The 19245-nt window shown below is 36.1% G+C and overlaps 2 protein-coding genes across 2 annotated transcripts; both read left to right on the top strand.

Moving 5' to 3' along the window:
- The first annotated feature begins 1632 nt into the window (after positions 1-1632).
- On the top strand, positions 1633-4840 carry eloc (elongin C). Its single transcript, XM_015018653.1, has 4 exons — positions 1633-1721; positions 2236-2263; positions 2448-2591; positions 4617-4840. Exons 2-4 carry the CDS (start codon positions 2260-2262, stop codon positions 4805-4807), a joined length of 339 nt encoding a protein of 112 aa, XP_014874139.1. The 5' UTR covers positions 1633-1721; positions 2236-2259; the 3' UTR covers positions 4808-4840.
- Positions 4841-6756: 1916 nt separating this feature from the next.
- LOC106937249 (ubiquitin conjugating enzyme E2 W) lies at positions 6757-18675 on the top strand. The gene is made up of 6 exons (XM_015018655.1): positions 6757-6904; positions 9166-9257; positions 12910-13012; positions 15959-16114; positions 16212-16287; positions 16379-18675. Exons 1-6 carry the CDS (start codon positions 6767-6769, stop codon positions 16390-16392), a joined length of 579 nt encoding a protein of 192 aa, XP_014874141.1. The 5' UTR covers positions 6757-6766; the 3' UTR covers positions 16393-18675.
- The last annotated feature ends 570 nt before the right edge of the window (positions 18676-19245 follow it).

Genomic DNA, 19245 nt, shown 5'->3' with positions numbered 1-19245 from the left:
TATTGTCTATGTTTATGTGTTGCGTTTAGGAAGCCCTGTTCTGAAGGCCTGCAGCAGCCTTCCCCCCAAAATAGAGCTGAGAGCAGCTGCAGCCGGGCGGGTCATATCAGAAAGACATCAAAGCGGCTGCTCTCTCCCGCCCACTTATGATCAAGTACTAATGGTGTAATGGAAGGTCAGTGATTGTTTTTGGTCGTGAGTGAGTTGTGGGTGAGTTGTGTGCGAGAGTTTACAAGAAGCACAGACAGTGGCAGAGGTTGCAAGACCACTCAGGAAGATAAAATGACAGGATAACTAAAGCTCAGACAGAAACTCCAGGTCAGATGTCACCTCTACATGAGTCGCTGCTGACATCTGTTCCACCAATAGGCACACTCGGTTATTAAATACTGGCCAGAGATGTCTAGGGAAAACAGAAATCTGTTGGCCTTTTGAAAACATCCTAAATTAACAAAGTGCTAATCAATACAAAAATTCATCACCCCGGCATATGAGGAGCACTGTGCTCCCTCTGTGAGCTCTTCTGGTTCAAACGGCGCAATTTACAGTCACACTCAGAGTTCAAGCTGTCAGTGTCACAGCTCAGATAACTCTGTCCATTTGGAAGCCTCAGATTTCACCAGTCATCACTTTTCCTCTTGAAAGTACTCCACACTAGGATATGGGCAAAGTCACACTATGAACATAGCTTTGGAGTTTGGAGTTTTAAGGGCTTAATGGGCTGGAATGAACTTAACAGCTTTTTGATTTAAACGACGAGCTGAATTATTTGGTTTAAGAAGGAGGTTCTTTTATTCAACCTTGTAGCAAAGCTCCACTGTAAGTGGTGTACTTTTTACATTTTCTAAAATCAAATGAATAGATAAATAGATAAAACTGGTATGATATGTTTTATTATTAATAATATGTTTCATTTTTATTGGGTGGACCTATGAAAATGCATAAGGGGTACACGGTACACGTCTTCTCTGTTGAATCCAGATTTATGGGCTAGCAAAATGTCTCTGTCATGTCCCACAACCACCTGCTTTAACTCATCAAGGGAGGTGGAGGCAGAGAGGCACAGGCGCCCCCTTTTGGAGAAAGAGCGCAATGACCTGTAAATCAAGAGCAAATTCAAAGTCATTTTACCACGTGGTTCTCAGGTTTTTATACTCCAAGTACCACCACCTTGACTTTTATTTTAAAACATAATCACATCCAAACTTGAACTCTGGCAGCTGTTTGTTTTACATCATTAGAAAAATAAAAATAAAACAAATAAACTTTACAAAACACGTTCCTGTCAACTGAAACTGCTTAATTAGTCTGAATTCCATATGGTAAAATCAGAAGATTATCATCAAGCTGGGCCTCTGAAAAAAAAGAAGCACACGGGGAATATACTTGTATATGAATACGCTTGATGTAAGTTATTTCTTTAGAAAGTGTATTTCTTTGAGATTGGCCCATATGTTGTTGTATTTCTGTTGTTTCTTAGAAATATGGATAATTGAGCATATTTATTTAAATTTGTAATTTTCTATTTTTTTAATTAATAAAAAATATATTTATACATAATGTATGTATTTATTAAATGTAAATATTTATATCACATGGTAGGAAAAAAAATTACACGGAACACATTTATCGCGGACCGACCGGGTACCACCAACAAATTAGTTCCGGGTGGCTAACGTTAGCTGAAATTTTATCTCCCTAGCTCAGTTATCCACACGGCGGTAAGAACACCTTTTTTTATCTTGACTAAATGCCCATTATTGTATTATTTCCCGAAATAAATGTCTGCTATGCTGTTTACACAGAGATCAGTTATTGGGAAGATATTTTGTCTATTTTAAAATGAGTTAGCTCCGTTAGCTACCACTGCTAACGCCAACGCGTTTAAAAACATTATCTGAAAACAAACAGGCCGCTGCCGATATGGTTGAAACTTCCTAAAAACATAGCCATGCTTATGTCATAGTTATACATATTTATGTGTACATTAGCAACTGTCTGTAGATTTTCTGGACAGTGTTTATCTTGGCTAAATTTAAAGTTCCGCAGTGACTGTCAGAAATCACTTCCAGTAAACCGAATGGGGCTTACATAATTTTTTTTTACCGTCAATAATCTAATCATTATTTAGAATTGACCAGTTTGACATGTCAGATGTTTACTCATTTTCACATCTTTCAATTAAATTTTAGACGAATTAAATTATGTTCTGTGTTTTTCTACTTTGGCTTTTAGGATTAACAGAAATCCCGGAACAAGATGGGTGAGGAGTCATGTCACACATTTATCTCTACCTTTATTAAAAAAAATTCTGTTGTCAGTCCATAAAATCAATTTGCTGTTTCACAGTTTGTTTTTCGGTAGTTAACTGAAAAAAAACGGCTAGAGATCGTTTGCCACTGTGCTATTTAGTCTCAGATTGTCATTTTTATATTATGACTTGACAGATGGCGAGGAGAGAACTTTTGGTGGCTGTGAAGGGCCAGATGCCATGTATGTGAAGCTCATCTCCTCAGACGGCCATGAATTCATTGTGAAAAGAGAACATGCCTTAACATCGGGAACCATCAAAGCCATGTTAAGTGGCCCAGGTGAGGACTAAGCCAGGGCATTTGAGCTCTTCTTTATGATTAAAAAATTGTTTTTGAGCTGTAAAATGCTTTGATCAGCATTTTGTTTATGGTTCTCTTGCCTGGCAAGACTTTTGTGTTGTAGGGATATTTTTGTAAAAGGAGTGGATTCCAAATCAAATGGGTGTATTAGTTGTACATTAAATAACATACAACAAAAGTAGACATTTCCTGAAGCTTGAAAACATTGTGAAGAAGCAGTAAAGAGATTAATGATGGGAAATATCTCTAGGTAAGATTAAAGAAAAACCACGGCAGTGACACGAGGTGGCTGGTAGGTCTGTTTTTGCCAGCTTGTGGTTCCATTTTGGATACGGTTGCTACAGTTAGCCTGACAGCTGATGACAACAGTTCAAAAAGTTCATGCAGAGGGCATAATGTTTAGGGTTCTGGATATCCTGGATAGAGGATAAATGCCTTTCTATCTACTGCGCAGCCCTCTTGAATATAAAGTGACCACAACAAACAAACTACAAAGCTCCTTCCTTTTTTTTTTTTATTGTTAACATGATTTAAAGAATTAAAATTAGGACCAATAATTATGAGTCTTGTCGTCTCACAAAAGAAAAACAAAACTGAAATGCAGACATTGTGGATCCTTTCTCAAATTATGTTTTGATCTTCATTGCCGCCTTCTGTGAGAAAAAAAAAAACATGACTTGATGCCACAAAACAATTATTAGTAGTTAGTTGCCATTTTTCTCACGGACACATCCTTTTATGAACACCAACACTGTAATAGTTTTGTTGTAATGGTTATTTCAAGTGAAGCATTTTTGTCATTTTGTCAGTAAATTACTTAATTCAGATAAAGCAGGTCAGTGTTATCTAGCTGTTGATTACAAGTAATGATTGATAGAAAATGAATCACTGATTGTTGTGGATGTATAAAGCCGTGTTGTTTAATAATTATAGACAATAGAAGCCATAGTCTTCACGTTTCAGGACTCAAAGTTGCTTGAGGACTCAAATCTGATTGTTTAACTTTTTAACGCTTTGCTTTTTCTTTACAATATGTGATGGCAAAGATTATGTCTAATCTGAACTAATATCCACAATATGTACATTTCAGCTTTGACTCTTTATTGATGAAAAATGTTTTGGTTTTAATCCCTTTAGTCACTTTGTCGCATGAAGCTATGTTTTTCCATGTCGGGCATTTTTTTAAATTTTTCCTTTGAGAAATTTTTCAGGGTTTTTCAGTGAAGTCCATGATGGAACCATGCAAGAAAAATGTATTGAGACATTTTGTAAATGACCCGTGTTTCTTAAGATTCCTTAAATATGGTGCAATTGATGTTGAAGTCCCCCGTTCTTTTTCTTTTGGTAATTGCATCACTCTTTGACTCTTCACTTTATGTCCAAAATATTTGAGATTCATAACATATTTGGTGTATTGCTTCGAGTTTTCCGTTCTGTGTTGCGCCACGGATGCAGTCAGCGTTTACCGGCGTCATAAGAGGATCCATGCCCTTGCAGCTGCAAGGATGAAAATCCTCAGGGAGTCAAACTAGCCCCTGGTGGTTTTAGAGTTAATCAAACACGCTACCGTGTAGGTAATCAGCTCAAGATAGCTCTCTGCGTCCAGGTTTGGCTTACAACATTTAAACACGCTTGATTGACTTAAGCAGAGGTTTACTCAGGTCTGTTCTCCTCACACACATGTTAGGACTCTTGAACTCTTACTGATTGGTGCAGGATTTGCCCAATTGAGGAGTTGAGTGTAAAATCTGAAAACAGTTATGTTTTTAAGGTAATTAAATTGCAGACAAATATGCACCATTAGTCTTGTGCAGATATTAATAGAAAAAATGCATCCCCCCCCCCCACTTTCTTCTCTAATTTTTTTATTTTTTTGGGGGGGGTGCGGGGGGGATTTTTTAAGTTGTGTCCTACAAAACCAGAAGTGGCTTGCCTACGAGTCGTCAAACCTGTTTGTCACAAGTTTTCTCATTGGCCTGCTTCACGCTTTTTGCAACCTTGCAGGACAGTTTGCGGAGAACGAAACCAACGAGGTGAACTTCAGGGAGATCCCGTCCCACGTCCTGTCCAAGGTCTGCATGTATTTCACCTACAAGGTCCGTTATACCAACAGCTCCACAGAAATACCAGAGTTCCCCATCGCTCCCGAGATCGCTCTGGAACTGCTCATGGCTGCGAATTTTTTGGATTGTTAAAGTTACAACATGGATGTAAAAACCTGAAACATTTTCTTTTGAGTTTTTTTTTTTTTCCTTCCAGTATTTAATTGTTTTGCAATTTATTTCACATTATACTTTTTTTTTTTGCTTCTTTTCTGTTGTCATGGTTTCCCTTGAATTACTAAAAAATGTCATTTTAAAATGGAAGCCAGGCGGACATTCCACAGAAATGTCCTGACCTCTACATAGTAAATAAATGCCTGTTCGGTGAGCAGTTTTTCCTCTGGTGTCTGCTTCTCTGCATGAAACGCAAACATAAATGTCATTTTTACAGTAAACGGGATTCAAGTGTTTTGAATGCTTTAGTTCCACAAGTGTGAAATAAAATGCATTAGGCTTTCCATATTTTTGAACATGGGGCACAAATGTTTGAAAAAGAATTACTTCAAATGTGTCCTAATTAAAACAGGGTGCCTACAGATTTTCTCTTTTCTTAATTGCATAAAGGTTTTTAAACATATTAAAACTTTCATGCAATATTTATTCTGAAATATTTAACTTGTGCCGCTTACTCCAAACGTGATCAACTGCTGGAGGAATTTCAGTAAACAATGAGTATACATATTTCTGAACTATATTGTGACATATTGTAAACAATGAGAATACGTGTTTCTAAATTATATTGTGACATATTGGGTATGACAGCTTACATCTGAAAAATTTGTACTTTTTCAAAATCTGATATAAGGTAAGAGCTTGCTCAGGCACCTTTCACTACATTAGAATATGTCTTAAGAGTTTCAGTGAAACTTGGAAATAAATTAATTGCACTTACATATTAAATATATGTATTTCTGCAATTTTTGATATAGTTTGCATCTTATGAAAACCCAAAACTGAGTTTTCATAAAATTAGAATATAGCAAAATAATCTGTTGTATCCATGCACACTAAGATTATTTTAATGAATCATTACAAAAAGTGAAAATCAAATTGCACAGATTCATTGCACACAATGTAATTCAAGCATTAATGTTTGTTATGATTATGGCATACAGTTAAAAGGACATTTGATCTAGAAATGCTCCATTATTGTCTGTACATCCATGAGGGTGATTACTGATGTGATGATTGTCTCACAAATACACATTCTGCAAAGACAGCAGGCCATAAAAAAATAAAGCTGACTGTTCACAGAGTGCAGATGGAAATGGAAGGTTGGGTGGAAGGAAAAAAGTGTGGTAAGAAAAGGTACACAACCAACAATGATAACCATAGTTTTATGAAGATTGGGGGAGATTGAACTGTAAGTGGAGTTGGATTTTAAGTCATTACATATGGACACATCCATGAACTACAACTGTTATTTTTGTTAAACCTCTGGATGGTGTTAATGAATGCCATCTGGACCTCTCTAATCAGTTTTCACTTTGATTGTGTGCTCTAATGAATAACCATGACATCATATCTCGGTATTTAAAAAAACAAAAAATGGTTAATTAAATCAGTTGTAATTTTTTTTCTGCACAAGCATCAACATTAATAAAAAACAGTTAAAATATCTATGTTGAATTTATGCAATTTATGACTTTAAAAATCCAATTAATTAAATAAGCTGTTAAAAGATATTCAAATTTATTAAATATTCTGTTTTAACAGAACAAAGCTGATAAAATTCGTAAGCTGTTGGAAAAAAAAAATACACATTACTAATTCTAACATAAAAATATTAACTGGGGTAGATATTGTGTGCATATAAATGTAATAAATGATCAAATAAATTAGCATTTTCCTTTACTCATGATGTCACACAGGTTTAGCCCTCCTTGCGCAGAGGTCATTGGCTGACGCTTATGTCATGTGAGCTCCTGCTTTTAACCCCGCATACTTCTTTTTTTTTTTTTTTGTCTTATTAAAATTTCTGTTGAAGCTCTACACCCGCCTCACATTTTGTGAGCGACCTGAAGTGACTGAGCAGTGACCTGGGTGTAGGCGATGCGTCAGTCAGGCAACGTGAAGCGTTTCTCACTGTCAAAACAACTTCTGTCGTCACGTGACTCCCTGACGCACAGTTCTCCACTCTGCGCTGATGCAGGAGGGGAGGGGGGGGTTTCCATCATGGCGTCGATGCAGGTAAGGATACAATTAATAGCGAGCAAATATATGTAATTTACCGGCTCTCCGTTTTGATCTTTCTCGGCTTTTGACTGCCAGTTTATTTGCGTATGTGTATTTATCAAAGAGCGGCACTGACATTTGGGTGGAAGCCGTGAAATGTATCCCTAAACTACTCAGGTTCGGCGCTTGGTTTTTGCTAGCAGCAGTATTAGCTCTTCATCATCATCGGCAAGCTGAAGAGGACAGGGAAACTAGCTTCCTACGTGTTGATGCTTGCCTGTGGCTTTTTCTCAGAAGGACAAGGGGTGATAATTTAAGGAAATGTGGTACTGACAATTTTGGAAGTCATTTTAATAGTTGGTCGCTGTTTGGTCGACTAGTTCGCTAACGACACGGTGCGCAGTTAAATACAGTTTCAACCGGACCTGAACAGGTGTATCGCTTCCGTACAACAGACGCAAAAAGTCAAAAGAGACCCGACAGACAATACGTAAAGAACGTATTGATTATGGAACGTCAATTGTAGGTTATTGATGAAAATGCATCCATTTATTATTAACTCTCTACTGGGTTTGTTACTTACCGTTAACTCTCGAGTCAGATCGTTTAAACATGTTTTTAATTGTCCGTATCAACACCGGTATATTTGTTGAGATTAACTAAATACATGCGGCATAATGTCATAGAAAAGTGCACATTAAAAACCTGAAAAAACCTGACGACTTAAAAGTTATATATTTTTTTAAAATAAACAAAGATCTGTATTTATTTAATATTTATCTACCATGTATGTAAACTGGTTGATCTAGCTACTACTTGCTTTATTACCAGCTCACAACCAGTCCTGATTAGATATGAGGCAGTACCAAGGCTACTAAAAGTTCCCGTTTCAAAACCAATAAATATTCCTTCCTACGATTTACTTTGATGCAAGAGAAAGAGCTTAATGGAGTGTTTCCGCAATTTTTTTTTATTTTTTATTTTTGCAAAGAGTAATCCCACTCAGCTCTGGTTAGCTATCTAACAAGTTACCACTTCTGGTTAGATGGTTGAAAGAAAACTGCTACCCTTCTATCATTTGTTTATAAAAACACAGACTTGGCTTGAAAATATTTCTGGCTGAAAAAAAAAAATAGCGTGGAAACTTCAGGAGTGCAAGCTATTCCTCCTATTAAGATCATAATGTTATTTTTTTTTCCCCAGTTTTTTTATACCATGACAATGCACCCCAACTCATCCCTGTTCCTGATTAAACAAGAGCCTGAGAAAGTAAAAAAAAAAAAAAAATCTACACGGTATTGACAAAGTATATAGTTCTATTGTGAAATAATGCACTCTCGAAGGCTTTTACACAGCCAAACTTATTGCCAAAAGAAACACGAGGAGATCGCTTGTCTTTGCATGTTTGCTACAACTCTTCATATCTCTTCAACACCCTTGTAAATTTGTTGCTGCAGGCTGTGCAACTTCAACAAAAACCATAGCTGATTGAACAGCAAAATATTTAAGGATGTAGGTCCTTTATGTAGGTAAACCTGCTTGACCTGTTGAAATGTACCTTGAAAGAAAATATATTTGAATGAAACTGAGCCCTGTTGGGAAAATATGCTCTTTAACACGTTGTTGTTGAATATCACAATGAGATCTGTTGCGTTTAATCCACATTTTTCTCACTCTTCTTTTCTATCATGTCCTCATTACTCTTCAAGCATTAGCATCTCGCCTCCTAAAACATAGAGTATAGCAAGTGTGTGTAATTTAGGACATTGAGAGCACATCTAACTGACCAAATGCATTTAACGGATGCATGACACTTGAAATATAATAGCCCATCAAATATTGCATCCAAGCTGTCCTCTTAGCAATTACAATATTGCACACGTTGACACTGAGGTGATGTTGATGTCATTTGTTTTCTAAATTTGACACTTTCTTTTCCTAATTCCATCTTTTAAATAATCTATCTATATAAATGCATTTATTGTCAGTTTGTATGTATGGTAATTTTTTCATACTTGTTGTTTTCACACTTAAAAGTATTCATTATTATTTTCGAGTATAGTCATTATTTAACACATTATCATACTGAACTTAGTTTTAAGATGTAAATTATATAACACTAGATTACATTACGATAATTTCCATTGATGTCATCGTTACTGTGTACAAGTCAAATGTATTTTAATGCTCCTCTGTTTGGCCTTAGTAAGTTGTTTTGTACTGCTTTCCTTTAAGTCATGTTCGAGTGCCGTTTTGTGACATATGCTTTTCGACAGAAACGGCTACAAAAGGAATTATTAGCTCTGCAAAATGATCCACCCCCAGGAATGACGCTCAATGAGAAAAGTGTACAGAACACCATCACACAGTGAGTATCAATGTCCTGCTTATTTTAGCATTGCAAAAAATTCCTCAAATGTAGTAATCTGTAAAAAAAATAAATAAAAATAAAATAAAATAAAAATCACATCAGAAGTTTTATTATTTCTAATGTTTTTACAAACTGGTTGACTTCCACGAAAGGCTAAATGTTTCGACTGGTGTGGAGAGGAGGTTGCTTGTTCAGTAAATTAGGTTTGGAGGTAAGATGGAGCTCCTGCATGGAAAGAATCGGGGTCATTTTAGCGACTGGTAGTTCTGGCCCCTCAGAAGACTGTCTCTAATGCTCAGTGTCGCTCTCCACTCTAATAAAATATTCAACGGTTGGCATTCATGCGCTGGGGTTAAATAACAGGGAACACAGGCTGCTTGGAGCTAACCTTTTTCCCTGCATTCCTTCCCTGAAAGTCAGCGGATGTTGTTGCGGTTCGGTTTTTCTTTCGATTGTTAATGAAGGTCGGTACTTTGTTGTTGTTGTTGATGTTGTTGTTGTTGTTTAAAAACTGCAACGCTCCCTTTAATACCTTTAAAAGTTGCCGCCTCGTTCCACGATTCTTTATGAGGCGTCACTGTCGTCTACCCGACCACGATGTGCTGACGTCACTCCTGCTCAGCGGTGGCGCAAACAACTCAAGACGATATTCATGTGAAGCAAACCTGTTCAAAGTACTTCATTTTAACCACATAATCTGCTGAAATTAAGATGAAACAAACAAAGGAGACTTTCTTGACCTCCGTGTTCTTCCACATTTGTGCTTGCTCTTTGGAAAATGTTTTTCCAAAGAGGAGTATTTGTGATCCATGCTTTCTTCCAGGGGATAAGTGGAAGTTTTAGCAAGTTGTTGGCACAGGGAAGATGGTACGTTTTTGTACTTTCTTCATTACATAAGTCACCTGGGCAATGAAGCATATGAATAGTTTTTTTTTTTTTGTTTTGTTTTTCATGACTGACAAGTCTCCCAACCAGTTCAGCTGGCTCCTGTGATCCTTTCGCTTTACAGGTTTCAGGTGGTATGTATGGGTGTGTGTATGCTGTTCTCTGCTCTGAGGTTGAAAAGTCTCTGTTAGGGTTGTATCTCAGCTGGAGTGATGAACAGCAGTAGGGAATCACTCTGCTTTAGTTCAGGAAGCATCCCCCCTTAAGGGGGGGAAAAAAAAAAAAAGAAGAAAAAAAAACTTCCCAAGAGACACTTTGATGCAATGTCTCTACTGCGATGATGCGTTGTCAGTTTGATAGCTTTTATTTATGGTACACCCTGTCTCTGTTTCTCATTAGATAATGAGGTTTGATGTCATAATTAGAGGCAGGCAGTAAGGAAAATGCCACCTCAAAAAAAAAACCTGTTGTGTCTCCTCTGCAGCATATTTATGTAACTTGACCTCTCCCCCCAGCCGTCCTTTGTCCATATGGTTTAATGTTACATTTATTGACTGTGTCATATTACCAGCTGACTATGGCGAATTGGATGATGTTGAGCGTTTTGTCCTTGGCTCTGCTCTTAGCGGCTCATGTCAGGCATCATTCACCGAGATTTCGGTGACATCACTAGCAGTATGTCCATGCAGTGGCAGACGTATGATGTACGGAGGAGTTTATGTGCTTTTTTTTTTTTTTTTCTTTTTAAATTTTTAAAAAACCAACATCCTTTATAAATCTATTGGATTTCTTATCTGTATTTCCAGTCAGAGATTGTCATGTTCCAGTCACCTTCTGATTTTAGTATCAGAATAGAATTAGCATGTTTGTTCTTTACTTTTTGCTTCTTTTTTTTTTATTGTGGTGCTGCATTTTTTTTTGTAATATTACCATTTACAATATAATTGCAAAAAAATTAAATCAGTTTGTAAAGCAAGTAACATAAATATAGACAGAATAAAACATTTAATAAATCTAAACATTTTACGATTAGTGTAGCATAGTTTAAAAAAAATAAAATAAAAATCTTCAAAGAGATGTCATGTAAAATGCTTTATCTGTTACTTTAAAGCCACAGTAAGCTGAGAAAACCAGTCTGATGATGTTTCTATAACATCACTGAAACCTGAAGTCACTTGAATTAAGTGTGCATGAAAACACCAGCGTGACTGAGATTGACGTTCGATGCACATCAGTGTTTATTTTGATGGCGTTCTATGAAGATTTATTTTTTCCCTAAGTGGTTCAGGTAATAACCGTGCAGCTTAAGGGCAGTCACATCATTTCAGTGGGTGGGCTGATTGTCTTCAGACCAAAACAACAATTTGGATAAAACTGTATCCATAATGGACTTTATAATAATTTAGTGTTGATGCATTTCTGTCCATCCACTATCAGAAGCTGTTTCAAATTTTTACTTGATTAAATGTATCATCAGCAAAGTCAGTTTTAGATTTTGATAGATTACATGTCACTTCTGTATCATATAAACTGTTTAGGAGCTAAGAGCTACATTCCATGTTTGAGTTAAAAGCACAAAAAAAAAAAAAAAAAAGTCGCTTCCATCAGATACGGATTAAATTACTTTTGGCTCGGTCAGCACAGACTCCTGATGTGAAAATAGATTTTGTCTTCCGAATGAATGGGATATCATGTTATTACCAGACCGCTGTCAAAATCCAGCTAAATATTCATTGTCAGTGGAGACGCATTGAAAGCTTTTGATGGTACAGTTAAAGTAAGATGTTTATTTTTAAAGTTTGATGATGGAGCACACTATCTTCTAGATATGATCCTTCATGGTGGGGTCTTCAAAACCAAATGAAGAATAAAATGTTTTCTAAAAGTATGCTTATTAAAGTGACAGAGGAGATGTCACTTATTAAAATACCTGTGTACAATTAGATTTATGAAAAATAGAATAGAGACAGCCTAGCTTGTAGCTTGTAAATGTGGTTAGCTGGGTTGTTGCCTTTTTAAGCCTTATCTATCTTCTGTCGCAACAAGCCTTGCTGAACTTGTTTAAACCACCTATTGAACAGCATTGCCTTAAGTTTAAATGTGTTCAAGAGAAACACTTTGTGTCTTTTTTTTTTCTTTGTCTGAGCTATTGACCTGGGAATTTCCATCGTCTGGATGTCTTAAAGCGGGTGCCACAGTTTTCATGCATCAGGGAGAAAGTCTGCTTTTCTGTTAACCATTAACAAAGATACCAGGACAAACTCTGAATTTTTGTCTTCTTAATACACTCTGGCATGGTGTGATGCTGTGATCTCTGTCAAGTTACAGAAATCCACTCAATTCTTGATTTCACTCCATTTCAGACACAGGATGACAGATTTGCACAGGTTGGTTATTTGTATTCGGTCAGTAATCTTGGAGCCTTTTGCAACCATTTCATTATTAATGCCACATATCATGAGCAAGATTTACATAAGTTACCCACAAATAACCATTGAGCTTTCATAAATTATTTATTACCCTAATAGTTCAATTTACCTGAAGATTATCTATAGTCTATTGGCCCAGAACAGCAACGAACAAAACTCAAAACTTTTATTTCAGATTTGCTGCCACCGGTTTTTTCATTCAAACCTGTTTTTCCCCCTTTACCTGTGTTTATTTTTAGTTGAGTTGAGGAATGTCGTACTCAGTCTGTTTGAATGAGATTCCAGTCATATTTTAATACTGTGCCTTTCTTTTCTTCTTTTTTTTACCTTTTTAGGTGGATTGTAGATATGGAAGGTGCGCCTGGCACGTTGTATGAAGGAGAGAAATTTCAGCTGCTTTTCAAATTTAGTGGTCGATATCCTTTTGATTCACCTCAGGTAAGTCAGAAACAACCTTCAGGTGTTTAATTATGTGTTTTTTATTATTCATTGACTCTCAAACCACCTGAGCATATCCCCCCTGTCTTTCATTAACTACATTGCCGCCATTTAGACTTTTCTGCTGTTATAGAAAGTAATTAATATGATTGTTAATCCTATACATATTAGATGGAGCTTTGAAGCTTGGGTGGGAAGCAAGAGAAAATGGAAACATTATTAAAAATGTGCCTTTTAAACACATGGTGGGGTGAACAAAAAAAAAGAAAAGAAAAACTGTTTAAAGTACTGTGAGATACTTACACATGCTCACAGACTCCTGAAGTACGAATAGCAAATTACCATAGCTGCTGAACTACATGATGAAGTTCACTGTCGGTTCTGTGTTCGATCAAGAGGTAGAAAAGATAATAAAGAGAATGCATGCACTGCTTTTTCGACCTATCCTTCTATACTTAAAGCCATTTATGTTCTAAAACAGTACTTGTTGACCTTTAAGACCTTAGTTAATACATTTTCCACTCCAGTGCTTTAGATACTTTAGAGTCCAGTCACAAACATCCACTTCCACTCAATCTTCTTTAATAAATCACCACATTTTTGTCTTCTAGAGTTATTTAGGCATTAAGTTTCTTGTTTATAATACAATATAGTTTTTCAGGTCATCACGCTGACTTTTCTTTAACGTCGTGATGCTTTTCTTTGTTTTTGCTCCACTAAATGCAATTTGAATATATTAGATTCACGGTAAGCAAGACTGAGGGGTTTTTAGAAAGCCACAATAAACAAAGAAGGCAAGCCCAAGCGCAGCTCCCAGTTGCAGCCCTGATTTCTCTCACGTGGGTATTTATAGACTACATATTTATCATTGTTATGTTGTCTCTAATGGGTCAAACAAGGTAAAGTGACATCTTCAGATATCTCCCATCCAATCCTAACCCGCACAGTGACATAAACCATGATAAAAGTGCTGAGCGAAAGATAACTTGGATAGCATAAAGCAGGACAGATAAACACTCACTGGCCTTCATCAAAGTACAAGTCGACCCTTAACAAGAACTGGCTCTGAAATCAGCTTGTAAAGTTTGAAAAATAGTATTCATAGTTGAAAACCTAAACTAAATAACTTCATACTCGGAACATAAGCTAGTTCACATGATCTATTTTTTATTTTTATTCTTTTTATTTTTATGGAAAACAACCTTTAAATGTATTAGTCATAATGGGAAACACTAATTAGCTTATTGATGATTTCATAGCATTCACAATTTCTGTCTGTTTCTTGTTTAAATCTCATCTTTTTTTTAGTAAAACCCTTTTGGCAAAATGAAAAATAAACCATTTTAATTTATACATGTCTCTGTTTTAGTTGTTGGAATGAAAAATTATGATTAAATTTGCCCTTCTAGACTTTTTAATTAGTACCACTAGTAGGAAGGTTAGTATTTCTCTCTGGAGGCGCCCTCTACTGTTCATACTGTCACTATTAAGGTGCTAGATACTGATTTTTTTTTTATTCACATATCTTTTTATTTGTATCTTGGTGAAAAGAAACTAAGTGTGCATGGTTTTTGAGATTCATCAATTTGCCCACTGATAAACATTGGTGGCCCAAATGGTTTCATAAACAGACTCTTGCTGCTTAAAGTGATTTCTGTATTTTTTTTATTTTTTTATTTATTTTTTTTGTGGGGGCGAGGGGGATATTGTCCTAAACATGCAGTAGCAGAGTTATTTAACAGCTCACTTTCAACTAAGTTGTAAAAATAATCAAATAATATGCAGTTCTAATAAAATATTCTCATTCTGTTTAAGCACTTCAGCTGGGAAATGTTGTCATTGTTGTATTTATTACTACGACGGGCAGAAGAAGAGATTAAAAGTGAAATGCATTAAGCTGCAGCTGAGCTGCTTTGCTCGTTTCTCCTGGAACGGCAATTAGATGGCTAATCTCGCTCCCTGCCAAGCTGCAGGCTCAATAACTCAATAACACAATAACTAGACGAATGGGCTGCAGTAAGAACTTTGCATAAACTAAGTTTTATAGGTTTGGGGATGAACCTTGAGTTTATACTTCGTGTAAACCGAGAGAACACTCAGTTTATCAATCAAGGTTTCCAATAAAAGTCCCTCAAGTTGACACCATGTGACATGCAACAACTTAGCTGTACTCATTTCAATGTAAATAAAAACTTAACATAGTCACTCAGTTAAGCGTGTTTGTTTACAAAACGCGCCATTGTGAAGTAGGAGCAGAAGTGTGGCTGCACCATCGGACTAATAAAATTGTTATTGAGAGCTATTTTGTTCTCCAAAGTAGATCTATGAAGCATAAATCAAACGAGCTTTGTTCGGCATTGATATTGAATATGTGCTTTTTGTCTGGAGTTTTTCCTGCATATTTGTAACTCGTGTGGTTCTGGAACTGTCCAGTGAGGCCCAGCCTGGTGCCAGATGGGCTGAACTCACTGTTACCCTTCATTACCCTCATTTCCCCCTCTGTCTGCCTTTCTTATCTCTGACTGCTCATTTCTCAGTCTAAAAATATTTGATTGAATTCATGTTTGACTTCTTTTTACCCAACATACTTACTGTTTTTAACTGTTTGTTTGTCTTGATCGACCTTTTATTTTTTTGTGTTGCTTCTTCTCAAGCTGGCCAAACCTGGCCTCTGTGATCTATACACAGAACCTCCTGTTGTTGCAAAAAGCCAAGTCATAGATTATCATTAACATTGATTTCTGGGACAGAAATACATTTATACCTATTTTTTTCTGAAGGAGTTGGTTCTTTTTTTTTTTCTTTTTTTAGCTAAAAAAAGAAAAAAAACTGTATTTTATTGAGATTTTATTGACTAGACCAACAGACCAGTTAAAAGTCAGCTTTGTACATTCTGTATATTATCTTAATAACCTCCCATGTATTTGTTTGTTTTTAACTGTGCAGGTAATGTTCACAGGAGAGAATATACCTGTCCACCCACATGTGTATAGCAACGGTCACATCTGTTTATCTATTCTGACGGAAGACTGGTCACCAGCCCTCTCTGTGCAATCAGTTTGTCTTAGTATTATCAGCATGTTGTCCAGCTGCAAAGAAAAGGTACCTCTGCAGGACTGGAAAGATTCTGACTACCGCTTCATGCATTGTCTGCATTCGTTAAACTTGAAATGTATCTTTTTTTTTTTTTTTTCCACAGAGACGACCACCTGATAACTCTTTTTATGTAAGAACATGTAACAAAAATCCAAAGAAAACAAAATGGTGGTATCACGGTGAGTACTTTCTACAAACACACACAGTTTGTCCTGTTTAAGTTTGGAGATAGATAGATAGTAACCTCATTTTTTTCCCCCTCCTTCACAGATGATACATGCTAATGTACAAACTTTGTAATAAACGTAGAAGAAAGAAGTCCTACTGACATACATAAAGCACTTTTTAATCATTCAGTCTTTGAACCTTTGACTGGAATAACGGACACCATGCGCTGGAGGCTCTTGACTGCATTTTCCAAGCGGGCAATCGGCTGCATGTTTTAATCGGTTGTAACATAGAAAATGAAAATACGCCGCGATTTAGAAGTACACAGGACGTATTGTTTTTGGCAGACAGAATACTTAGCCAGCGGGTTTCGCAGAGAGACGATTTAAAAAATTCCAGTTTAGGCGATTTATTACTTTATTTGTGCGTTGGGTGCATTTTAAAGGTACTTGTGTTGTGCAATACCGACTGATGGATGCATGTTGGGGCCTGCAAAGAAAAATCCTAACGTAATTGTCTTCTAGAAGGGATCTGACCATTAAGCCCCAAGAAAATGCTTCATGTTTTTTTTATTTTTTTTATTTTGTTGTTTTTCCCCATGATTATTATTTTTATTGTTATGCACTGTGAAAGTTATCTGGTTTGAAAAGGAACTATTCATGCGTTATTCGTCACTTGCAGATATACTGTAAGCCGCCATTGTTTGAAACCACTGTATCGAGATTACACAGTTGTTTTTCTTCGGCTTCCGCCTGGTTGCTGTTCTTCCTTCTGTGGTACAAATGAGGATAAAACAGAAAAGGTGATGCATCTGCAGTCATCTGAGGCCCTCTGCGCACATCTCCTCATGAGGTTGGGGCAGTTGTCACTAGTCCAGCCGTTCAGACGTGCAGCAGCCTCTCTTCCACTTAAAGAATGTCTGTAAGAGAACATTAATTCATTTTTTTAATATGTACGATTATATATATATAAATATATATGCATATATATTTATGTATTTTTTAAATTAACATGCTTTAATTTTCTGTCTTTGAAACATTTGATTTTAAATCTGCTTTTGTACTTTTTTCTGACTAAATGATGCATTGGAATGGGTTTTTTTTTTTTGTTTGTTTTTTGAAGGGTCAGTACGGTTCCTCTTGATGTTCCTTTGCTACTTGTCTTTTTATGTAAATCCTCGTTTGATCTCCAGAGCAGCACCGAATGAGGACAAAGGAGTCGCTCAGAAAGCTTTTGTGACGTTCCCCGTCAGAGTTTTGGCTCAGGTACTTTTTCAATAAAGAGATCACATCTAAAAAAAAAAAAAAGAAAAAAAAAAGATACCTATTAAATATTTTGAATTTAACTATATTTTCCACCAAAAGAGACTGTTATGTTGTAAACTTAATGCATTGTCTGCAAATATTGTACATAGGTCTTTAAAAATGTTTTGACGATGCAACAGAACACCGCATAGGATGCATTTAGTGTCTGGGTGAATCGTAAAGGTAGTGCTTTATTTCACTGGAATTTAGTCTGCATCTTTTGCAAATTTCGGTATGTACAGTACAAGTCAGCTTCAGGCTTAAGGTGGTACAAAAACATTTAAAAGTTAGTAGTTTTACAGTGCATGCAATTTTAGACCCTACCCTTTCATATAGACATCAAACACTGCAAGGACTTTTAGTCTTTCCAGCCTGAAGGGAGTGTTTTTTTTTTTTTTTTTTTTTTTGAGGGGGTGGAGGGTGTTTCAGATTAATATCACTAGAGCTCACCGTTAGAGGCGGTGCTCAGTTCAGGATGTAATCACTCCATTCCTAATCCAACTTTTATCCGGTAAGATACTTGAATTTTCCAACTTGAATTCATACGAACCTTTTGGGGCGGGAGGGGGGAGGTTTGGTCTGGAGGAGTTTCTTGAATGAGATTGAGTGAACGTGATAATGCCACAGCTATCTAAAAAAAAAAAACACACACACAACTATATAACCAAGACATCTATTGGAGGATATGTTTTCCTATCATAATGGGTGTGTAGATTGCCATTGTGCTTTGAGGACAAAAGGTTGTGAAGAAAATTTAAATGCAGTCAGAACAGCAAGTATGCAGAGATACAGAAAAGGCCTTCATCCAGCAGGTGGGATCAGGAGTTTTTAGAATTTGAGTGAGGATGTTACGATATATTTTTTTGTTTGTTTGTTTTCTCATGGTTATTTCGGTTATCTTTTTTTGTTTTTGATTTTTTTTTTTTTTTTTCCCCGATGTGTTTTGAACTTTTAGTTTGCAGGTTGTTGTGAGTGATGAACACTAATGAGGGTGTGTTATTTATATATATTTTTTTTTTCTGGGATGTTCAAGCTCCATGTAAAAGGTGCCTGTTCATTTTCGTAATCAACAATAAAGCAAAAATTCACTTTTAACGTTGGTCTGAGCTCTGAACATGTTTGTATCCGTCTAAAAGGCCAAGGTATGTATATTTTTCAAAACTTTTTCTTCACAGGGTTTGGATTTTATACAGTAAAATGCAAGCCGTTTGTAAAATAGAACCAAAAACACATGGTTCAAAGTAATGGATTATCAGTCCAATTTCTGTATATTTTTTTAAACCTACCGTTATTAACTTGACTTAAAATTTGTGAGAACACAAGTTGAACTTAAGCCAGAAATAATTATAAGAATAAAAAAATTGGCAGATATGTCAAATTACCAGGCTAAATACCATTTTATTAATTTATTTTTTTGACTTAAAATGACATGTGGGAATATTGCATCTTTAGCGGATTTATTTTATAAATATACTAAATGTAGACTATTTTCACTATTAATGCATCTACCTGAAGGGCATACTTTTGTATGCATTTCAAAACGGGTAAAATGCAGTGGTCCTGCGGCGCCCTCTATTGGCTGCTATAGCATGTTACAAATATATCTATTTTGATTTAATCTTGTTGCCTTCACAAAGAAGAAATTGAAAGAATAATTTGAAAGTG

This window comes from Poecilia latipinna, unplaced genomic scaffold, assembly GCF_001443285.1.
Source record: "Poecilia latipinna isolate Pla-1442-1.1 unplaced genomic scaffold, P_latipinna-1.0 Scaffold2302, whole genome shotgun sequence".
Taxonomy (NCBI): domain Eukaryota; kingdom Metazoa; phylum Chordata; class Actinopteri; order Cyprinodontiformes; family Poeciliidae; genus Poecilia; species Poecilia latipinna.
Note: the sequence above shows the minus strand (reverse complement) of the source record. Positions and strands in the feature narration are given on the sequence as shown.